The sequence below is a fragment of the Schistocerca piceifrons genome, chromosome 5 (assembly GCF_021461385.2).
Source record: "Schistocerca piceifrons isolate TAMUIC-IGC-003096 chromosome 5, iqSchPice1.1, whole genome shotgun sequence".
NCBI classification, from domain to species: Eukaryota; Metazoa; Arthropoda; class Insecta; order Orthoptera; family Acrididae; genus Schistocerca; species Schistocerca piceifrons.
Genome location: NC_060142.1, coordinates 569126705 through 569149933, shown reverse-complemented (window position 1 = coordinate 569149933; position 23229 = coordinate 569126705). Strand labels below are relative to the sequence as shown.

The 23229-nt window shown below is 41.9% G+C and overlaps 1 protein-coding gene across 2 annotated transcripts in view; it reads left to right on the top strand.

The window, feature by feature from the left end:
• LOC124797932 (spliceosome-associated protein CWC27 homolog) overlaps positions 1-23229 on the top strand; it is a 139528-nt gene that overhangs the window by 50174 nt on the left and 66125 nt on the right. For both annotated transcript variants that reach the window (XM_047261067.1, XM_047261068.1), the window contains exons 2-3: positions 14476-14685; positions 14777-14977. In XM_047261067.1, coding sequence (XP_047117023.1) covers positions 14476-14685; positions 14777-14977 — 411 coding nt within the window. The remainder of the gene's footprint in view (positions 1-14475; positions 14686-14776; positions 14978-23229) is intronic.

The following is a 23229-nucleotide window of genomic DNA, read 5'->3' as shown; positions in this document are numbered from 1 at the left end:
CACCAAAATGAAAATAAGTTTTTCTAATAGAATGAAATGTGCTCTGTTGAATGGTGTTAATGAATGTAATGTGGTAGGTGTCCATTTTGAGATACATGACTTTGAACACCGGTATATTTTGATACATTCATGTTTTTTAGCAAATATACAGGATAGTAGCACAGTAATTAAACACACAAGCCAGGCCAAAATTTGTGATATACTAAACACCCAGACAGACAGTAGTTTGGCAAAAGACCAGTTCCATAGCGCACTTTCTCCACTACTTATTCCTCGTTAAACTATGGGGCAAATTTCTCGCGACATGATTTGTTGCCCACTTTGAACTGAGATTATGCCAAATGCATTGATTTCTGAACTGTACTTGCAACATTCGTGTGTGTAGAGCACACGAAGTTGTACCACTATACCCAGAAGCAAGAGTCTATCTCTTTTACATTAGGAACAGAGGAATGCCAAACTTGACAATTTCTTCATGACATTTCGGTTTCTGTAAAAGTGGTCTTAACGAAAATGGCTCTAGCGCCTCAACCAAGTTATAGGTGAGCCTGAAACTTTGAACTTTGTATAAGTTCATGTAGGGCCCCCAGGTACATTCTGTACAAATTTTATCAAAATTGAAGATGACCAAGCTGGGATCATCTTCTAAATTGGGACACACTGTCCATCGAGTGCAGCAAGGTGGAGGTTCCCTAATGTTTTGGGGTGGCATTATGTGGGGCTGATGTACGCAACTGGTGGTCACAGAAGGCACCGTAACGGCTGTACGATACATGAATGCCATTCTCTGACTGATAGTGCAACCATATCGGCAGCATATTGGGGAGTCATTCGTCTTCATGAACGACAATTCGCACCCCCACCGTGCACATCATGTGAATGACTTCCTTCAGGATGACGACATCGCTCAACTAGAGTGGCCAGCATATTCACCAGACATGAACCCTATCGAACATGCCTGGGATGGATTGCAAATGGCTGTTTATGGACAATGTGGCCCACCAACCACTGTGAGGGATCTACGCTGTATCGCCATTGAGGAGTGGCACAATCTGGACCAACAGTGCTTTGATGAACTTGTGGATAGTATACCACGACGAATACAGGCATGCATCAGTGCAAGAGTACATGCTACTGGGTACTAGAGATACCTGTGTGTACAGCAATCTGGACCACCACCTCAGAAGGTCTCACTGTATGGTAGTACAACATGCAATGTGTGGTTTTCACGAGCAATAAAAAGGGCGGAAATGATGTTTATGTTGATCTCTGTTCCAATTTTCTGTACAGGTTCTGGAACTCTCGAAACCAAAGTGATGCAAAAATTTTTTTGATATGTGTATCATGGTGCCATTTTTTGACAGGACAATGATTGTTTACATGTTGCATGTGACTCTATGAACTGTCTGTGTGATATTAAGGTACTCCCTTGGCCAGCAAGATTCCCAGATCTGCCTTTGATGGCATCAGCTAGGGCGTCATCTTCAGCCCAGTGCCAGTATCTGGGATATCAAGGGTCAGTTACAACAGCTGTAGGTTACCTTGCCTCAGGAGAGGATAGACTCATTTCACGATGCTCTTTACAATAAAATTGGTCCAGGCCAGAGGGGGCGCATGTCATACTGATAAGTGGTATCACTCTGCCAAGTTCATTGTAAATGTGACTCGGTCACTGAAATAACATCACATACCCTCTCTACCCATGAACTTTCATTCCATTTCATCGTCTGCTTCTGCTTACTTTACTTTTTTTTGTCAGGGCATGTACATAGACAGGATTTTCCTGCCCACTAATTATGCTAAAATACGTTTTATGCAATATTGTTTTCTATCCTGAGGTTTCTGGAGCAGACAGTATGTGATAAGTTCCAAAAGCTCCTCATCTGCTATGATTCTGTCTATCATAAACAATATTCTTGTGCTAGTGCTAAAATGGGGTGAAGTGTCATTCTGTTTGCTAGCAGATCACAGTGGAAAAATGGAGAACCAAAATTGTAAGATACTGCATTCAGAGAACACAGAGTTTCCAGTGCATAACTCTCATTACAGTATCACTGGTAAAGACATATGATTTGCATCAATGGGGAACTGAGCTGCTTAAGGTGATTAATAACAAGATGAAATCAACAATACAGCCAAGGCAGTGATCAGTTTATTAATATTAGTCTTGGTACGTCACTTCCCCTGTCCTGCAGCTAGCGTGCTCATGTGTGTGTGGTTCTTGTAATCTACCAATTTCAGTACACTTCATTCTAGTTCATAAGCTAGCAAAAGGTCATCCATACAATTAGTCAGGGTTCTGTGCATGAATTTAGGTAACAATTTAATGAATGTTGCATGAACCTAAGTTGCTTAGGTCAAGGTTTTAAGGCATATTGTGGCAATCACTTTCTCTCCCACCCCTCTCATCTCTCTCTCTCTCTCTCTCTCTCTCTCTCTCTCTCTCTCTCTCTCTCTCTCTCTCTCTCTCCTCCCCCCTCTCTCTTAAAGTGATCTGTCTTACACATGTACAGTATTTGTAAAACTGAAAAACAGGTACCATACATGTGTAAGATATTTTCTATCATTTAATGAAGAGCCATTTTATCTTACAACTAACATGGTTCATTGAGTCACATACTTGATTGTTTATAAAACAGTGGTTTTTCAATATAAGCCCTTTGACTACAGTGCATTTATCCCAGCAGGACTTCAAATTTGTTTTTAACCTTACATTTGACGAGTTGTATACATGGAAGAACCCTGGAGATACTAGAATGTTTCAGATAAATTATATAATGGTAAGACAGAGATTTAGGAACAAGGTTTTTAAATTGTAAGACATTTCCAGGGGCAGATGTGGACTCTGGCCACAATCTATTGGTTATGAACTGTAGATTAAAACTGAAGAAACTGCAAAAAGGTGGGAATTTAAGGAGATGGGACCTTGGTAAACTGAAAGAACCAGAGGTTGTACAGAGTTTCAGGGAGAGCATAAGGGAACAATTGACAGGAATGGGGGAAAGAAATACAGTAGAAGAAGAATGGGTAGCTTTGAGGAATGAAATAGTGAAGGCAGATGAGGATCAAGTAGGTAAAAAGATGAAGGCTAGTAGAAATCCTTGGGTAACAGAAGAGATATTGAATTTAATTGATGAAAAGAGAAAATATAAAAATGCAGAAAATGAAGCAGGCAAAAAGGAATACAAACGTCTCAAAAATGAGATCGACAGGAAGTGCAAAATGGCTAAGCAGGGATGGCTAGAGGACAAATGTAAGGATGTAGAGGCTTATCTCACGAGGGGTAAGATATATACTGCCTACAGGAAAATTAAAGAGACCTTTGGAGAAAAGAGAACCACTTGCATGAATATCAAGAGCTCAGATGGAAACACAGTTCTAAGCAAAAAAGGGAAAGCAGAAAGGTGCAAGGAGCGTATAGAGGGTCTATACAGGGGCGATGTTCTTTAGGACAATATTATGGAAATGGAAGAGGATGTAGATGAAGATGAAATGGGAGATATGATACTGCGCGAAGAGTTTGACAGAGCACTGAAAGACCTAAGTTGAAACAAAGCCTCGGGAGTAGACAACATTCCATTAGAACTACTGACAGCCTTGGGAGAGCCAGTCCTGACAAAACTCTACCATCTGGTGAGCAAGATGTATGAGACAGGTGAAATACCCTCAGACTTTAAGAAGAATATAATAATTCAAATCCCAAAGAAAGCAGGTGTTGACAGATGTGAAAATTACCGAACTATCAGTTTAATAAGTCACAGCTGCAAAATACTAACGCGAATTCTTTACAGACGAATGGAAAAACTGGTAGAAGCTGACCTCGGGGAAGATCAGTTTGGATTCTGTAAAAATGTTGGAGCACATAGGCAATACTGACCCTACGAGTTATCTTAGAAGAAAGATTAAGGAAAGCAAACCTACATTTCTAGCATTTGTAGACTTAGAGAAAGCTTTTGACAATGTTGACTGGAATATTCTATTTTAAATTCTATAGTTGGCAGGGGTAAAATACAAGGAGCGAAAGGCTATTTACAATTTGTACAGAAACCAGGTGGCAGTTATAAGAGTCGAGGGACGTGAAAGGGAAGCAGTGGTTGGGAAGGGAGTAAGACAGGGTTGTAGCCTCTCCCCGATGCTATTCAATCTGTATATTGAGCAACCAGTAAAGGAAACAAAAAAAAAGTTCGGAGTAGACAGTAAAATCCGTGGAGAAGAAATAAAAACTTTGAGGTTTGCCGATGACATTGTAATTCTGTCAGAGACAGCAAAGGACTTGCAAGAGCAGTTGAACGGAATGGACAGTGTATTGAAAGGAGGGTATAAGATGAACATCAACAAAAGCAAAACGAGGATAATGGAATGTAGTCGAATTAAGTCGGGTGATGCTGAGGGAATTAGATTAGAAAATGGGACACTTAAAGTAGTAAAGGAGTTTTGCTATTTGGGGAGCAAAATAACGATGATGGTCGAAGTAGGGAGGATATAAAATGTAGACTGGCAATGGCAAGGAAAGCGTTTCTGAAGAAGAGAAATTTGCTGACACCGAGTATAGATTTAAGTGTTAGGCAGTCGTTTCTGAAAGTATTTGTATGGAGTGTAGCCATGTATGGAAGTGAAACATGGGCGATGGATAGTTTAGACAAGAAGAGAATAGGAGCTTTCGAAATGTGGTGCCACAGAAGAATGCTGAAGATTAGCTGGGTAAATCACATAACTAATGAGGAGGTATTGAATGGAATTGGGGAGAAGAGGAGTTTGTGGCACAACTTGACTAGAAGAAGGGAACGGTTGGTAGGACATGTTCTGAAGCATCAAGGGATCACCAATTTGGTACTGGAGGGCAGCGTGGAGGGTAAAAATCATAGAGGGAGACCAAGAGATGAATACACTAAGCAGATTCAGAAGGATGTAGGCTGCTGTAGGTACTGGGAGATGAAGAAGCTTGCACAGAATAGAGTAGCATAGAGAGCTGCATCAAACAAGTCTCAGGACTGAAGACCACAACAACAACAACAACAACGTTTGACGAAATACCTATCCTTCCAAAGAAATTTTTGAGTTTAGGAATTTTAAGAAGGTATGAGCCAAATCTAGAAAGGATAGTGGCTGACAAACTACACTCCTGGAAATGGAAAAAAGAACACATTGACACCGGTGTGTCAGACCCACCATACTTGCTCCGGACACTGCGAGAGGGCTGTACAAGCAATGATCACACGCACGGCACAGCGGACACACCAGGAACCGCGGTGTTGGCCGTCGAATGGCGCTAGCTGCGCAGCATTTGTGCACCGCCGCCGTCAGTGTCAGCCACTTTGCCGTGGCATACGGAGCTCCATCGCAGTCTTTAACACTGGTAGCATGCCGCGACAGCGTGGACGTGAACCGTATGTGCAGTTGACGGACTTTGAGCGAGGGTGTATAGTGGGCATGCGGGAGACCGGGTGGACGTACTGCCGAATTGCTCAACACGTGGGGCATGAGGTCTCCACAGTACATCGATGTTGTCGCCAGTGGTCGGCGGAAGGTGCACGTGCCCGTCGACCTGGGACCGGACCGCAGCGACGCACGGATGCACGCCAAGACCGTAGGATCCGACGCAGTGCCGTAGGGGACCGCACCGCCACTTCCCAGCAAATTAGGGACACTGTTGCTCCTGGGGTATCGGCGAGGACCATTCGCAACCGTCTCCATGAAGCTGGGCTACGGTCCCGCACACCGTTAGGCCGTCTTCCGCTCACGCCCCAACATCATGCAGCCCGCCTCCAGTGGTGTCGCGACAGGCGTGAATGGACGGACGAATGGAGACGTGTCGTCTTCAGCGATGAGAGTCACTTCTGCCTTGGTGCCAATGATGGTCGTATGCGTGTTTGGCGCCGTGCAGGTGAGCGCCACAATCAGGACTGCATACGACCGAGGCACACAGGGCCAACACCCGGCATCATGGTGTGGGGAGCGATCTCCTACACTGGCCGTACACCACTGGTGATCGTCGAGGGGACACTGAATAGTGCACGGTACATCCAAACCGTTTCGAACCCATCGTTCTACCATTCCTAGACCGGCAAGGGAACTTGCTGTTCCAACAGGACAATGTACGTCCGCATGTATCCCGTGCCACCCAACGTGCTCTAGAAGGTGTAAGTCAACTACCCTGGCCAGCAAGATCTCCGGATCTGTCCCCCATTGAGCATGTTTGGGACTGGATGAAGCGTCGTCTCACGCGGTCTGCACGTCCAGCACGAACGCTGGTCCAACTGAGGCGCCAGGTGGAAATGGCATGGCAAGCCGTTCCACAGGACTACATCCAGCATCTCTACGATCGTCTCCATGGGAGAATAGCAGCCTGCATTGCTGCGAAAGGTGGATATACACGGTACTAGTGCCGACATTGTGCATGCTCTGTTGCCTGTGTCTATGTGCCTGTGGTTCTGTCAGTGTGATCATGTGATGTATCTGACCCCAGGAATGTGTCAATAAAGTTTCCCCTTCCTGGGACAATGAATTCACGGTGTTCTTATTTCAATTTCCAGGAGTGTATTTTGAAACCTGGCAAGTGCACTTTTTGCCCTGACAGTGACTGATTAGTAAGCATGGTTCTTGATATGGTGCATGCACAGTTTTTTGTACCAATCTTTTAAGCTCGTGTATGTTTTGTGTCCAACCGTGGTGTTGGGCTAGTGCCTTTGATTAATAATCAGCATTGGCAGCCAAAGACTTTCAGCATAAGAGGTTACGCTCATTCCACCAACGGCCTTTTTGAAGAGGGTGGAGGAGCATACACAGGTTCAGGGCACTCTCTTACCCTTAGGTTGGGAAACTGCCTCTGAAAGCAGAATAATCAGCCATGATCAACAGAATGAGGACGCAGAAGGCAATGGAAACCACTGCATTAAAGACACACACCGTGTATCCACAGGACATGTGACCTGTAATTGAAAAAGTGCCATGATTTTCTCTCCATTGGCAAAAGATTCCAGAACAGTCCCCTACCCAGATCTCCAGCAGGGGACTGCCATGGGGAAGGTGACCATGAGAAAAAGATTGAATAACCAACAAAAGGATAACATTCTATGAGTCACAAGCTTGAACGAGGTAGGGAAGCTAGAAAATCAGAAAAGGGAAATGCAAAGGCTCAATCTAGATATATTAGGGGTCAGTGAAGTGAAATGGAAAGAAGACAAGGATTTCTGGCCAGATGAGTACAGTGTAATATCAACAGCAGCAGGGTATAACACGGGTAGAATTTATTATGAATAGGATTGTAGGGCAGAGAGAGTTCTACTGTGAACAGTTCCGTGGTAGGATTGTTCTTATCAGAATCAACAGCTAGCTGCCACTGACAGCGATAGTTCAGGTATACATGCCGATATAGCAAGCTGTAGATGAAGAGATAGAGAAAGTATATGAGGATATTAAAAGGGTGATACAGTATGTAAAGGAAGATGAAAATCTAATAGTCATGGGTGACTGGAATGCAGTTGTAGGGGAAGGAGTAGAAGGAAGGTTACAGGAGAGTATGGGCATGGGACAAGAAATGAGAGAGGAGAAAGGGTAATTGAGTTCAGTAACAAGTTTTTGCTAGAATCACAAGAGGAGGAGGTATACTTGGAAAAGGCCACATGATATGGAAAGATTTCAGTTAGATTACATCATGGCCAGACAGAGATTCCAAAATCAGATACTGTATTGTAAGGCATACACAGGAGCAGACATAGATTCAGATCACAATTTATTAGTTATGAAGAGTAGACTGAAGTTTAAGAGATTAGTCAAGACAAATCAATATGCAAAGAAATAGGATCTGGAAGTATTAAGGAATGATGCATGAAGTTCTCTAAGGCTATAGAAACAGCAGTAAGGAATGACATACTAGGCAGTACAGTTGAAGAGGAATGAACATCTCTAAAAATGGCAAAAGGGCAATCACAGAAGTTGGAAAGAAGAATGTAGGTACAAAGAAGGTAACTGCAAGGAGACCACAGGTAACAAAAGAAATACTTCAGCTGATCGATGAAAGGAGGAAGTACAAAAATGTTCAGGATAATACAGAAATACAAATTGCTGGGGAATGAAGCAAATAGGAAATGCAGGGAAGCTAAGATGAAATGGCTGCATAAAAAATGCAAAGAAATTGAAAAAGAATAGATTGTTGGAAGGAATGACTCAGCATATAGGAAAGTCAAAACAACCTTTGGTGAAATTTAAAGCAAGGGTGGTAACATTAAGAGTCCAATGGGAGTTTCATTGTGAAATGCAGAGGAGAGAGCGGATAGGTGGAAGGAGTCATTGTAGGCCTCTATGAGGGGAAAGATTTGTCTGACAAGATAGAAGAAGAAACGGGAGTTGATTTAAGATAGGGAATCCAGTATTAGAATCAGAATATGAGAGAGCTTTGGAGGACTTAAGATCAGATAAGGCAAAAGGGATAGATAACATTCCAGCAGTATTTCTAAAATCAATAGAGGAAGTGGCAGGAAAATGACTATTCACATTGGTGTGTAGAGTGTATGAGTCTGGTGACATACCATCTGGCTTTCAGAAAAATATCACCCACAGAATTCTGAAGACTGCAAGAGCTGACAAATGTGAGAATTACCCCATAATCAGCTTAACAGCTTATGCATCCAAGTTGCTGTCAAGAATAATATACAGAAGAATGGAAAATAAAATTGAGAATGTGTCAGGTGACAATCAGTTTGGCTTTAGGAAAGGTAAAGGCACCAGACAGGCAATTCCGACATTGCGGTTGATAATGGAAGCAAAACTAAAGAAAAATCAAGCCACGTTCATGGGATTTGTTGACCTTGAAAAGCGTTCGATAATGAAGAACATAGACCTTACTTTGAGGAATAAATTCTTGAGAATGTATGTTTGGAGCACAGCATTGTATGATAGTGAAACATGGACTGTGGGAAAACTGGAACAGAAGAGAAAAATCAAGCCACGTTCATGGGATTTGTTGACCTTGAAAAGCGTTCGATAATGAAGAACATAGACCTTACTTTGAGGAATAAATTCTTGAGAATGTATGTTTGGAGCACAGCATTGTATGATAGTGAAACATGGACTGTGGGAAAACTGGAACAGAAGAGAATCAAAGCATTTGAGAAGTGCTGCTACAGGCGAATGTTGAAAATTAGGTGGACTAATAAGGTAAGGAATGAGGAAGTCCTCCACAGAATCGGAGAGGAAAGGAATATGTGGAAAACAGTGACAAGGAGAGGGGACCGGACGATAGGACATCTGTTAAGGGGCTCCGGAACAGATGTCCTGAATATGCAGACTATTACCTTTTAATAGATATATAATTTATTCAATTCCGAAGACTACAACTATTTTTAAATTTTTTTTGAAATGTGTTCTATATGGGCGTGACCCACTGTGGCGCTGTTAAACTGCTGTCAAATGGTTTTATTATTAACGTCCGTGTTCATCAGGTACATTTTAGTGATGTGAGATAAAGTATGTGTTGTGGCTAACCTGTGATGGTTCAATATATATCGCTGGTGTGATTGTCGATTGTTTCATGTTTATTTACTCTGTTGTTATCTCGAAAATATTCGTAATTAATTCTGTTTCTTGAGTCTCTGTTTTGTTGAAGTATAATAATGAGTAAAAGTAAAGTTATTAGAAATCCTCTGAAGGCTTTTAAGAAAAGGAGAAATGTTGGAAAGCCAAAGGTATGTGTTATTACTGTAAACAATAAAGACGATAACCAAGTGAGTGAACCCAACCTCTCAAGTACACCTGCCCATAGCAGTCAAAGTGGGAAAGAAAATACTTCACAGAAGAAGCTTGGTTCAATGAGTGAAAACTATGAATGTTTTATGGGCGAATCGGATGTGAATGAAATATTTGATATGTCGGTTCTCAAAGGAATTTTTTCAAACTGTGTAAGATGTATTCATTGTAGTGAAGTTGGTCTGGAACTCTCCATAATAAAGCACGTAGGACTTGCTAGTGAAATACAACTGAAATGTGATAAGTGTTCATACTTGACCACCTTTTGGAACAGTGTTGCAGTAACTGCAACTGAAGAAAATGGTAGCAAAATCTACGAATACAACATTAGATTTGTTTATTCCTAGCGTTCAGTTGGTAAGGGTGCTACTGCAGGTGCAATTTTCTGTGTCATCATGAATCTTCCAAATCCCCCAACCAAGTTTACGACCTATAATAAATTAATAGGGTCTAAAGTAGAAGATGTCTGTATAGAATCTATGAAGAACGCTGTGGAAGAGGCAGTAATGGAAAATAATGGTAACAGAGATTTGACTGCAGCGTTCGATGGTACCTGGCATAAACGGGGACACACATCTCTTCATGGTGTAGTATCTGCCACCAGTATGTACACAGGGAAAGTTTTAGATGTAGCAGTAATACACTCCTGGAAATGGAAAAAAGAACACATTGACACCGGTGTGTCAGACCCACCATACTTGCTCCGGACACTGCGAGAGGGCTGTACAAGCAATGATCACACGCACGGCACAGCGGACACACCAGGAACCGCGGTGTTGGCCGTCGAATGGCGCTAGCTGCGCAGCATTTGTGCACCGCCGCCATCAGTGTCAGCCAGTTTGCCGTGGCATACGGAGCTCCATCGCAGTCTTTAACACTGGTAGCATGCCGCGACAGCGTGGACGTGAACCGTATGTGCAGTTGACGGACTTTGAGCGAGGGCGTATAGTGGGCATGCGGGAGGCCGGGTGGACGTACCGCCGAATTGCTCAACACGTGGGGCGTGAGGTCTCCACAGTACATCGATGTTGTCGCCAGTGGTCGGCGGAAGGTGCACGTGCCCGTCGACCTGGGACCGGACCGCAGCGACGCACGGATGCACGCCAAGACCGTAGGATCCTACGCAGTGCTGTAGGGGACCGCACCGCCACTTCCCAGCAAATTAGGGACACTGTTGCTCCTGGGGTATCGGCGAGGACCATTCGCAACTGTCTCCATGAAGCTGGGCTTCGGTCCCGCACATCGTGCAGCCCGCCTCCAGTGGTGTCGCGACAGGCGTGGATGGAGGGACGAATGGAGACGTGTCGTCTTCAGCGATGAGAGTCGCTTCTGCCTTGGTGCCAATGATGGTCATGTGCGTGTTTGGCGCCGTGCAGGTGAGCGCCACAATCAAGACTGCATACGACCGAGGCACACAGGGCCAACACCCAGCATCATGGTGTGGGGAGCGATCTCCTACACTGGCCGTACACCACTGGTCATCGTCGAGGGGACACTGAATAGTGCACGGTACATCCAAACCGTCATCGAACCCATCGTTCTACCATTCCTAGACCGGCAAGGGAACTTGCTGTTCCAACAGGACAATGCACGTCCGCATGTATCCCGTGCCACCCAACGTGCTCTAGAAGGTGTAAGTCAACTACCCTGGCCAGCAAGATCTCCGGATCTGTCCCCCATTGAGCATGTTTGGGACTGGATGAAGCGTCATCTCACGCGGTCTGCACGTCCAGCACGAACGCTGGTCCAACTGAGGCGCCAGGTGGAAATGGCATGGCAAGCCGTTCCACAGGACTACATCCGGCATCTCTACGATCGTCTCCATGGGAGAATAGCAGCCTGCATTGCTGCGAAAGGTGGATATACACTGTACTAGTGCCGACATTGTGCATGCTCTGTTGCCTGTGTCTATGTGCCTGTGGTTCTGTCAGTGTGATCATGTGATGTATCTGACCCCAGGAATGTGTCAATAAAGTTTCCCCTTCGTGGGACAATGAATTCACGGTGTTCTTATTTCAATTTCCAGGAGTGTATCAAAGTATTGTAGATGTCCACAAAAATATAAAGGTACACATGAAAATAATTGCAAAGCTAACTATAGTGGCAGTAGTGGAGGAATGGAAGTGGCTGGTGTTGCCAGTATATTCCAGCGTTCTGAGGCGTGTGATAAAGTGCGATATGTTAATTACCTTGGTGACGGTGATTCTAAAAGTTTCAAACATGTTCAAGGACTGAAGCCCTATGGTGATGATGTTGTAGTGCAGAAATTTGAGTGTATTGGACACGTACAGAAGCGAATGGGAACAAGACTTCAGCGACTGAAAGCTCCGTACAAAAAACAAAAACTCAGTGATGGTAAAGGGTTGGATGGGAAGGGAAGGTTAACTGACAGTGTAATTGACAAAATACAGAACTATTATGGAATGGCTATTAGGGAAAATACACAAAGTGTCGACGAAGTGAAGAAGGCTGTTTGGGCTCTTTTTTTTTCATACTTCTTCAACCGATGAAAATCCCCAACATAGCTTGTGTCCCAAAGAAGAAGACAGTTGGTGTAAATATAACAAAGGATTGCTAACTGGTGAAGTGTACACTCATAAGCATAGTCTGCCTCATGCAATAATGGAGGTGATAAAACCTGTTTTCAGAGACTTAGCAGCACCTGAACTGTTGAAAAAGTGTATTCACGGAAAAACTCAAAACCCCAATGAAAGTGTAAATAGTGTTATATGGTCGAGAATCCCCAAGACTGTATTTGTTGGAATAGAAACACTTCACTTTGGTGTGTATGATGCTGTTGCGACTTTCAATGATGGCAACATTGTAAGGTGCAAGGTATTTAGAAATATGGGAATGAAGATAGGTTCTAACATGGTACGAGCGATGCTTGCTTTAGACAAGGAACGCCTTCGGGCTGCAGACAGGGCTGTAAAGAGTCTAGAAATACAAGCAAGAGTAACAGGAGGAGGAACAAGAGGAAGCTGGAGGAGGAGTTTGCAGAGGATGAAGATAATCCATCCTATGGACCTGGAATGCACTATAAGTTAATCCAATCTTTGTCGCTCGATTCCCAAAACTTTTATTTTCTCATACTAATTACATGTTTTCTAAGGATCTTCCAAACATATTTGTTTCAAACTTTCAGTAAATGTTACACAGTACCTTCTGCATAATTTAACACAGCCTTTTTCCAAAAAACTGTATATTTTTGAATATATAAATAAAAAATTGCAAAAAAAAATGTTGTGAATTTTCATTACAATTGAAAAAAAAATCATCTTTAATAACTGAACTAAAATTTTGTAAAATCCCTGTGTTAAGTTGTAACCCATATTCCAATAAATAATCTGTAAAAAGTTCAACTTCCTACCTCAAATACTTTGTGAGGAAAGATGTAATGTATAAGCGTTATTTTAACATTGCAAGTATAGGGTGTTCCGGAGCCCCTTAAGGCATCAGGGAATGACTTCCATGGAACTAGAGGGAGCTGAAGAGGGCAAAAACTGAAGAGGAAGACAGAAATTGGAATACATCCAGCAAGTAATTGAGGACATAGGTTGTAAGTGTTACTCTGAGATGAAGAAGTCGGTGCAGTAGAGGAATTCATGGGGGACCACATCAAACCAGTCAGAAGACTGATGACTCAAAAAGACAAAAAAAAAAAAAGTTTTTTTGTTTGGGCAAATAGCTTAGTTGTAGCTACTCTAACCTCCATTACTGTAAGCTCCGTGCATTGCAGCTGCTAGCATTGGGCTGTCTGACAGAATGTTGAATGTTGCTACGCACAAGATAACGATGTTGGTGGACTGCTTTATGAGGAGCAAATATGGGTGGACTGTTCATGAAACCATACTGCAAAGAGAGTAGTGACTCAAAGTCTGGTACTCTCTCAACTGACTATATTACAGGTTGCTCAAAGACTGACTAACTGCTAAGTGACAGGAGTGATATGATTTCCTAGTTGTCATGTGATCAGTATGCAAACTCCTTGCATTGATCCGTGGCTCTGAGATTGACACTAACGCCTAGAATGAGACCTATATGGGAGGGAGGTGTTGTGCTATTCACGTATCTCAGCAGCATGTTTGGTGGAGGGCCTATTCTGAGGAGCGAGTTCCTGGAAGGTTCCTGTAAGCTCCTGGTGAAATAATTTTGTGAACGATAGACAGCGAGAATTCAGGCAATGTCTTCAGGCCATGGGAAAAATCTACTTATTCCTGCCCACACTTTTTTGCATGAAGTTTGACTAAACAGACAGTAACATGGTCCATAGAAACCCAATGGCTTCTACGACTCTTTAGTTACTTAGTTAATAAAAGTTTAGTTCATCCACTAGTGGATAGGAACGGTTAGGGGAGACAGTCCTTTTGTCACCTCCTGTTGGTATCTGGCATTAGAACTTAGTTTCAGTTTTGATTGTGATAGCACAGCTACATTTTTCTTCTTCTGAAAAAAAGTGGGTCTGTCCAAAATTATTATTATTATTATTATTATTATTATTATTTTTTCCCCCTCTCTAAACACTTAAGGCCAGTGCCAGAAAAAGACGTCTACAATTTCCATCCCTATACTTGTCCAACCTGAGCTCATTAACAGTGAGGCATTAAATCTGAACTTTCTTCTTTAGAACATGTGTTCTCGTTGCTGTATGCCTAGTTTTTTTAAAATATGTTTTAGAAATATTTTGTATTTTATGAAACATAGATGACCACAACATTTTTACATTTTTAGGTCCTGCTGAAGACAACAGTCGGTGACATCGATATAGAGTTATGGTCTAAGGAAACACCAAAAGCATGTCGAAATTTCATTCAACTGTGTTTGGAAGGATACTACAACAACACTATATTCCACCGAGTGGTGAAAGGTTTCATAGTTCAAGGTGGAGATCCAACAGGTACTGGTACTGGTGGTGAAAGTATATACGGACAACCATTTAAGGTATGTAGTCATTTTCCTTTTCTTCCTTTTTGATTTTCTTGTAATTCTTGCTTGGCATTTATGTAATCTTACTGCAAACTATTTCCTCTAGGATGAATTTCATACTCGTTTAAGATTCAATCGCAGGGGTCTGGTAGCCATGGCAAATGCTGGTAAAGATGACAATGGTTCTCAATTTTTCTTCACCTTTGCTGCTGCCCCAGAGCTGCAGAATAAACATACCATTTTTGGAAAAGTAACTGGTGAAACGATCTACAACATGCTGAAACTGGAAGAAGCCCTAGTAGATGAGGTATTGTTTTCATAGTTAATGGTGTTATTTTGTACACAATTTTTAGAATTGAGATATATGTGGCTGTGTCCTCTATATTTCTTTTGTTTTTGTAATGTCTTCGGGTTGATGAATCCTGTGTCAGATTTTGTGATGCATCTTCTTATTAAAGATCTTTATCCAATACACAGTCATCCATGTACAGTTTGCTTATACTTGATGTTATAATTACTTTCCTGTATTTGCAAGCAACATCTTTGAAATACAATTTAAGAATTTAAATGTCAGTATTGGTGGTAATCAACTGTGCTTTCCTACATCAAAACTACTGGCTTACTATTTGATTTCTGACGTACGTGTAATTTTAATGTAATTGTATACATAAAAAATCTACTCGCCAAGTGGTGGCAGGAGAACACATATATAAAAGGTATTACAGTCTGCAAGCCAGTGGCTCCTTCTACTGGCAAAAGTGTTAAAGAGGAAGGAAGAGGGGTGAAGGTAAAAGGATTGGTGAGGTTTAGGAAAAGGGGTAGAGTTCAGAAAAGTCACCCAGAGCCTCAGGTCAGGGAAGGCTTATTGGGCAGGATGAGAAGGAAAGACTGAGTTTCATCAGTTGTCATAGTGAATCACAAATATTTTTGTAGTCCTGCCATACTTGTCTTCCATAAACAGTGGCTGGCAATGTCATATAACAGGTAAGAACATATCAGTACGAGTGCTGAACATGTAATAGGTTATTCTTTTCTGCTGGTTGCAGAAAGAATGGTTTCTTTGTGTGTCTCATTCACTTGAAAAACTTTATTAAGGTTAACAGTTATGTTAATGGGTTGGTTCCTTTATACTGCTACAACTAAATCAGATCAAAGCAACTGTAATCCATTATTCTCTGCGTGCCCTTCTGTGTTCCAGGCCAAGTGGATTGTGGCACAACTGGAACTTACTTTGTGTTTGCACTTTTTTTTTTACAAGAAGAAAAGGGAAACATAAGAGTTTTATCAAACTCTTTATCATTTAACACATCTGTATCTGTACTCTGCAAACCAAGGTGAAGTGCTTGGCAGAGGGTATCTGCCATTGTGCCAGTTATTAGGGCTTTTTCCATTCCTTTCACATGTGGAGCACAGGAAGAAGGCTCGCTTAAATGCCTCTGTGCACACTGTAATTAGTCTAATCCTGTCTTCACAATCCCTGCAGGAGCAACATGTGGGCAGTTGTATCACATTTGCGGATTCATCACATAAAGTTGGCTCTAGAAACTTTTTAAGTTGTTTGTCATATCACATTCTGCATCTGGCTTCAAGCATCTGTCAATTCAGTTCTTTCAGCATCTTTATGACATTCTCCTGTAGGTTAAACAAATGTGTGACCATTTGTGTTGCCCTTCTTTGTATTCGTTCAATATCCCTTGTTAGTCCTATTTGTTACAGATCTCATACAATTTGGGCAATATTCTGCTAAGGGTCACATGAGTGTTTTGAATGCAGTGTCCGTTGTAGACTGATTGTATTTCTGTAGTACTCTACCACTGAACTGCAGTCTGCCACTTGCTTTACTTATGACCAAGACTCTTATTTCATATACCTAAAAAATTGTTAAGTATTTATGTGAGTTGACAGATTCCAACCGTGCCTCACTGATACTGTACCGTGGTTAAAGGATACTATGTTTTTTTCATTTTTCGAAGGGCACAGTATTACATTTTTGAACATTTAAAGTGAGTTACCAATCATTGCACAACTATGAAATTTTATCAAGATCTGACAGAATAACTGTGCAGCTTTTTTCAGACAGTACTTCAGCATAGATACCTGCATCATCTGCAAAAATACCTGAGGTTATTATTAATATTGTGTACAAGATCATTAATACACAACATCAACAGCCAGTGTCCCAACACACTTCCCTGGGACGTACCTCAAGTTACTTCTACATCTTGTCAGTTCTCTATCAGAGACAACATGCTGTGATCTCCCCACTAAGAAATCCTCAAACCAGTCACAAATGCCACTTCAAACACCATACAAAAATACTTTCAATAATAAGGGTATGTATTAAATAAGTCAAGAACCACTACATCGATCTGACTGCCTTGATCCTTGGCTTTCATTATGTAATGTGAGAAAAGCACACGTTGGATTTTGCACAGTTGATGTTGTCAGAATTCGTGCTGATTAGCATGGAGCAGGTGATTCTGTTCAAGATACCTCATTACATTTTAGCTCAGAATGTGTTCCAAGATTCAACAACAAATGGGTGTCGAGGATATTGTACGGTAGTTTCATGAATCACTTCTGCTGCCCTTCTTATGGATGGAACCACAGAGGAAGTGTTTTATTCATGGGATTTTGAGTATACTTTATTATTCACGAATGGCCCCAGAAGAACCACACGCGGTACAGTCAATCAATGTTGCTTTTGATGAAAGGACTTCCTGTGTGTCCAAATTTGTTTCATCCTTTCTGAATGAAGTCTCTTTCTTTCATCAGACCATAGTGTTCCAGTCTGTTTTCTGATTTCCCTCTGACCAACTTTCCAATCAAATATCTTTTGTCTATATGTTTTTCTATCTATAACGTCTGCCTCTGTTATACTACCTACTTTAAGGTCCTCCTTAATTGCAGCGATCCATTTAATTGGCTCAGTTTTTGCCTTACTTCTGTTTTCATAGAATTCTGCTATTTGATTTGTCAACCTAGTGGGTGCCATTCTTTTAATGTGGCCATAAAATTTGAGTCTTTGTTTTCTCATGTCACCATGAAGTCTGCGTCTTCTTCTATTTTCTTATTACTTCTCACTACAAATTTCTCCATCAGTAATTATGGGGCTTAATATTTTCCAGATAATCTTTCTTTCTTTTTAAATTCTTCAATAACCCTCTTCCTATTTAAAATTAAAGTTTCTGTTCCATAAAGATATCCAGGTTTGGCTAAGTTAAATGAATGCCTAAGTTTAGTGAGTTTAGAAAGTGATTTTTTTCTCATAAATATTTTTTGTTAATCTGAATGCAGTTGCCATTTTTTGACAGCGAATTTGTTTGCAGTTTTTTCCAGGCAGTTGTCCTGTTTGATTTCCCCCAAGTATTTAAATTGAGAAACCCTTTTTATTTTTCCATATTTCGCTTTGATATATGTTATGGTCAAAACAGGTGCTAACTCAGTGGCAAATTTAGTATACAATCTGATAGGGGTTCCATCAAGCCCTGGAGCTTTTTTCAGTTATAACTACTTCTACTGTTTCTCAATGCCATTGACACTAATAGCTATTTCACTCACATTTACATTGGTACAAGAATTAATTTGGGGCATTACTCTATGGTTCTCCTTTGTGAAGGAACATTTGAAAAAAAAGTTTAAATAACTTACAGGAATGCAGCCAGATGAAGCTGTTGACAAGAACCAAAATTTCGAGAAGCATACCCTGTCATTTTCAAGGCAAAACTGCAGTTTGTATACACCAGGAGAAACTCAGGGCTCATGTTTGAAAATGAAGTTAAGCATTTATGCTTTTCCTTTGCTACCCTGAGTTTAAGTTCCTGTCTTGTGAGTGGACATCTGGATACTAACTTTGTTGCCACTTACAGCCTTTACACACCACCAGAATTTCTTCGGGCTTTGTGAAAAATCTTTCGATAAAATTCCAGTATGGTAGTCACTGAAGGCTTCACACGTTGTCTTCTTGACAGCTAAACATGTTTAATTCAGCATCTATCTATTTATTTTATTTTTCACATGTATCTGGATGTGGTTGTTCATAGTGTAATACCTTTGATATTATTTTTCAGAACTTTTAGTTTTACTACTATGATTAAGAAGCTAATTAATACCTCAGTTGTTAGCTAAGTACCTCATAGCATTAGATTCATTTTTACTGCAAATTCCTCATGCAGATATTGAACAGTAAATAGTGTAAGGAATGCAGCTAAAATAATGGATATTTAGCTTTTTTGGTTACATTTACTTTTTCATGCAACAGGCCAACCATTTTGTAAGGCATTACTGTACTGACCACCAAGGATTGAAAAAGTATAAAGAAAACACCAGTAACCCAGGAAAACATTATGATTAAAAAGAATATGTTACAACAGTAGATCAGCATAAAGTATGTTACAACAGGTTCAGCACACAGTATTAATCTGCCAGGAAGTTTCATATCAGCACACACTCCGCTGTAGAGTGAAAATTTCATTCTAGAAACAACCCCCAGGCTGTGGCTAAGCTATGTCTGCGCAATATCCTTTCTTCCAGGAGTGCTAGTTCTGCAAGGTTTGCAGGAGGGCTTCTGTGAAGTTTGGAAGGTAGGAATTTCGGTCCGACACATTGTTTTAATCTGCCAGGAAGTTTCATATATGTTACAACAGTAGCTCAGCAAAACAAGTGAAACTACATTGATTTGTATTATCTATGTATAGCAGACAACTGCTTGTTTGAGAGTACAGTGGCAGTTGATGCTATGTGAACCCTAAGCAGTGAGAAATTTTTCTACTGTAATTATTTAATAGTAAAAATTTTGCTCTTATAGATAAAAATTTTAAAAATTTGAATTTTTCTTTCTGTTCTTGTCTTTATAGATCTTCATCTTTTTCCTTTCTACAATTGATTTTTATTTTATTACATTCTCTCTGTGCTGTTATAACTGATTAATGTTGAAATCACTGTTTGAGAGTATTGTGAGAATTGTAAAAGTTTTAGTGATTGCAGTGAGCTAGAGAATTAAGTCATTAATGACTCTATCGTATGTGCATGTCGAGTCTGTAGTGAAGGCAGAAAAATCGCTGACCAAAAGACTAGAATTTGATTCTCTCAGGCACTACTTGATGCTGTGCAACTTAAACTGGTGAGAGTTGTGGTAAGGGTGGGGGTTGAAAGAGATGCTAAAAAACAGCAGAGAAAGTGGATAGTTTAAGCTGTGTCAAGGTGGAAAGTGCTTATGACCTACTTCAGGAAAAGGAAAAATAACCTCATCCTGGTTCAGAAAATTAGGACGCAGCAGAGTGTGAGTATGAATGGCTCAGTAACTCAGACAGATACCACACAGTAAAAGAAAACCCTTACATGGTTTATAGCAATTGTGGAAGAACTGTTGATTGACATCCACAAGAAATTTTGAGCTCCAAGGTCCAGGTCACTAGAATTGTGAAATCAGTTGCCAGCTTAATCAGGGACAGAATTGGTTTTTCCATCCAAGATGTTAGATGCTGTAGACACTTCAAGGATCCTGCAGTACTGCTTGAAACAAAAGTATATATATATATAAAAAACAAAGATGATGTGACTTACCAAACGAAAGCGCTGGCACGTCGATAGACACACAAACAAACACAAACGTACACACAAAATTCAAGCTTTCGCAACAAACTGTTGCCTCATCAGGAAAAAGGGAAGGAGAGGGAAAGACGAAAGGAAGTGGGTTTTAAGAGAGAGGGTAAGGAGTCATTCCAATCCCGGGAGCGGACAGACTTACCTTAGGGGGAAAAAAGGACGGGTATACACTCGCACACACACACATATCCATCCACACATATACAGACACAGGCAGACGTATTTAAAGACAAAGAGTTTGGGCAGAGATGTCAGTCGAGGCGGAAGTGCAGAGGCAAAGATGATGTTGAATGACAGGTGAGGTGTGAGTGGCGGCAACTTGAAATTAGCGGAGATTAAGGCCTGGTGGGTAACGGGAAGAGAGGATATATTGCAGAGCAAGTTCTCATCTCCAGAGTTCGGATAGGTTGGTGTTGGTGGGAAGTATCCAGATAACCCGGACGGTGTAACACTGTGCCAAGATGTGCTGGCCGTGCACCAAGGCATGTTTAGCCACAGGGTGATCCTCATTACCAACAAACACTATCTGCCTGTGTCCATTCATGCGAATGGACAGTTTGTTGCTGGTCATTCCCACATAGAATGCATCACAGTGTAGGCAGGTCAGTTGGTAAATCACGTGGGTGCTTTCACACGTGGCTCTGCCTTTGATCGTGTACACAGCTTCATCCTGACCCACAACTTCTTCACTTTTGAAGGCCAGACATACCAACAATTAAAGGGAACAGCCATGGGTACCAGGATGGCCCCCTCATACGCCAACCTATTCATGGGTCGCTTAGAGGAAGCCTTCTTGGTTACCCAAGCCTGCCAACCCAAAGTTTGGTACAGATTTATTGATGACATCTTCATGATCTGGACTCACAGTGAAGAAGAACTCCAGATTTTCCTCTCCAACATCAACTCCTTTGGTTCCATCAGATTCACCTGGTCCTACTCCAAATCCCATGCCACTTTCCTTGATGTTGACCTCCACCTGTCCAATGGCCAGCTTCACACGTCCGTCCACATCAAACCCACCAACAAGCAACAGTACCTCCATTACGACAGCTGCCACCCATTCCACATCAAACGGTCCCTTCCCTACAGCCTAGGTCTTCGTGGCAAACGAATCTGCTCCAGTCCGAAATCCCTGAACCATTACACCAACAACCTGACAACAGCTTTCGCATCCCGCAACTACCCTTCCGACCTGGTACAGAAGCAAATAACCAGAGCCACTTCCTCATCCCCTCAAACCCAGAATCCCGCACAGAAGAACCACAAAAGTGCGCCACTAGTGACAGGATACTTTCCGGGACTGGACCAGACTCTGAATGTGGCTCTCCAGCAGGGATACGACTACCTCAAATCCTGCCCTGAAATGAGATCCATCCTTCATGAAATCCTCCCCACTCCACCAAGAGTGTCTTTCCGCCGTCCACCTAACCTTCGTAACCTGTTAGTTTATCCCTATGAAATCCCCAAACCACCTTCCCTACCCTCTGGCTCCTATCCTTGTAACCGCCCCCGGTGTAAAACCTGTCCCATGCACCCTCCCACCACCACCTACTCCAGTCCTGTAACCCGGAAGGTGTACACGATCAAAGGCAGAGCCACGTGTGAAACCACCCACGTGATTTACCAACCGACCTGCCTACACTGTGATGCAATCTATGTGGGAATGACCAGCAACAAACTGTCCATTTGCATGAATGGACACAAGCAGACAGTGTTTGTTGATAATGAGGATCACACTGTGGCTAAACATGCCTTGGTGCACGGCCAGCACATCTTGGCACAGTGTTACACCGTCCGGGTTATCTGGATACTTCCCACCAACACCAACCTATCCGAACTCCGGAGATGGGAACTTGCTCTTCAATATATCCTCTCTTCCCGTTACCCACCAGGCCTCAATCTCCGTTAATTTCAAGTTGCCGCCACTCACACCTCACCTGTCATTCAACATCATCTTTGCCTCTGCACTTCCGCCTCGACTGACATCTCTGCCCAAACTCTTTGTCTTTAAATATGTCGGCTTGTGTCTGTATATGTGTGGATGGATATGTGTGTGTGTGCGAGTGTATACCTGTCCTTTTTTCCCCCTAAGGTAAGTCTTTCCGCTCCCGGGATTGGAATGACTCCTTACCCTCTCCCTTAAAACCCACATCCTTTCGTCTTTCCCTCTCCTTCCCTCTTTCCTGATGAGGCAACAGTTTGTTGCGAAAGCTTGAATTTTGTGTGTATGTTTGTGTTTGTTTGTGTGTCTATCGACGTGCCGGCGCTTTCGTTTGGTAAGTCTTTCCACACCCGGGATTGGAATGACTCCTTGTTGTTGTTGTTGTGGTCTTCAGTCCTGAGACTGGTTTGATGCAGCTCTCCATGCTACTCTATCCTGTGCAAGCTTCTTCATCTCCCAGTACCTACTGCAACCTACATCCTTCTGAATCTGCTTAGTGTATTCATCTCTTGGTCTCCACCTACAATTTTTACCCTCCACGCTGACCTCCAATGCTAAATTGGTGATCCCTTGATGCCTCAGAATATGTCCTACCAACCGATCCCTTCTTCTGGTCAAGTTGTTCCACAAACTCCTCTTCTCCCCAATCCTATTCAGTACCTCCTCATTAGTTATGTGATCTACCCATCTAATCTTCAGCATTCTTCTGTAGCACCACATTTCGAAAGCTTCTATTCTCTTCTTGTCCAAACTATTTACCGTCCATGTTTCACTTCCATACATAGCTACACTCCATACAAATACTTTCAGAAATGACTTCCTGACACTTAAATCTATATTCGATGTTAACAAATTTCTCTTCTTCAGAAACGCTTTCCTTGCCATTGCCAGTCTACATTTTATATCCTCTCTACTTCGACCATCATCAGTTATTTTGCTCCCCAAATAGCAAAACTCCTTTACTAATTTAAGTGTCTCATTTCCTAATCTAATTCCCTCAGCATCACCCG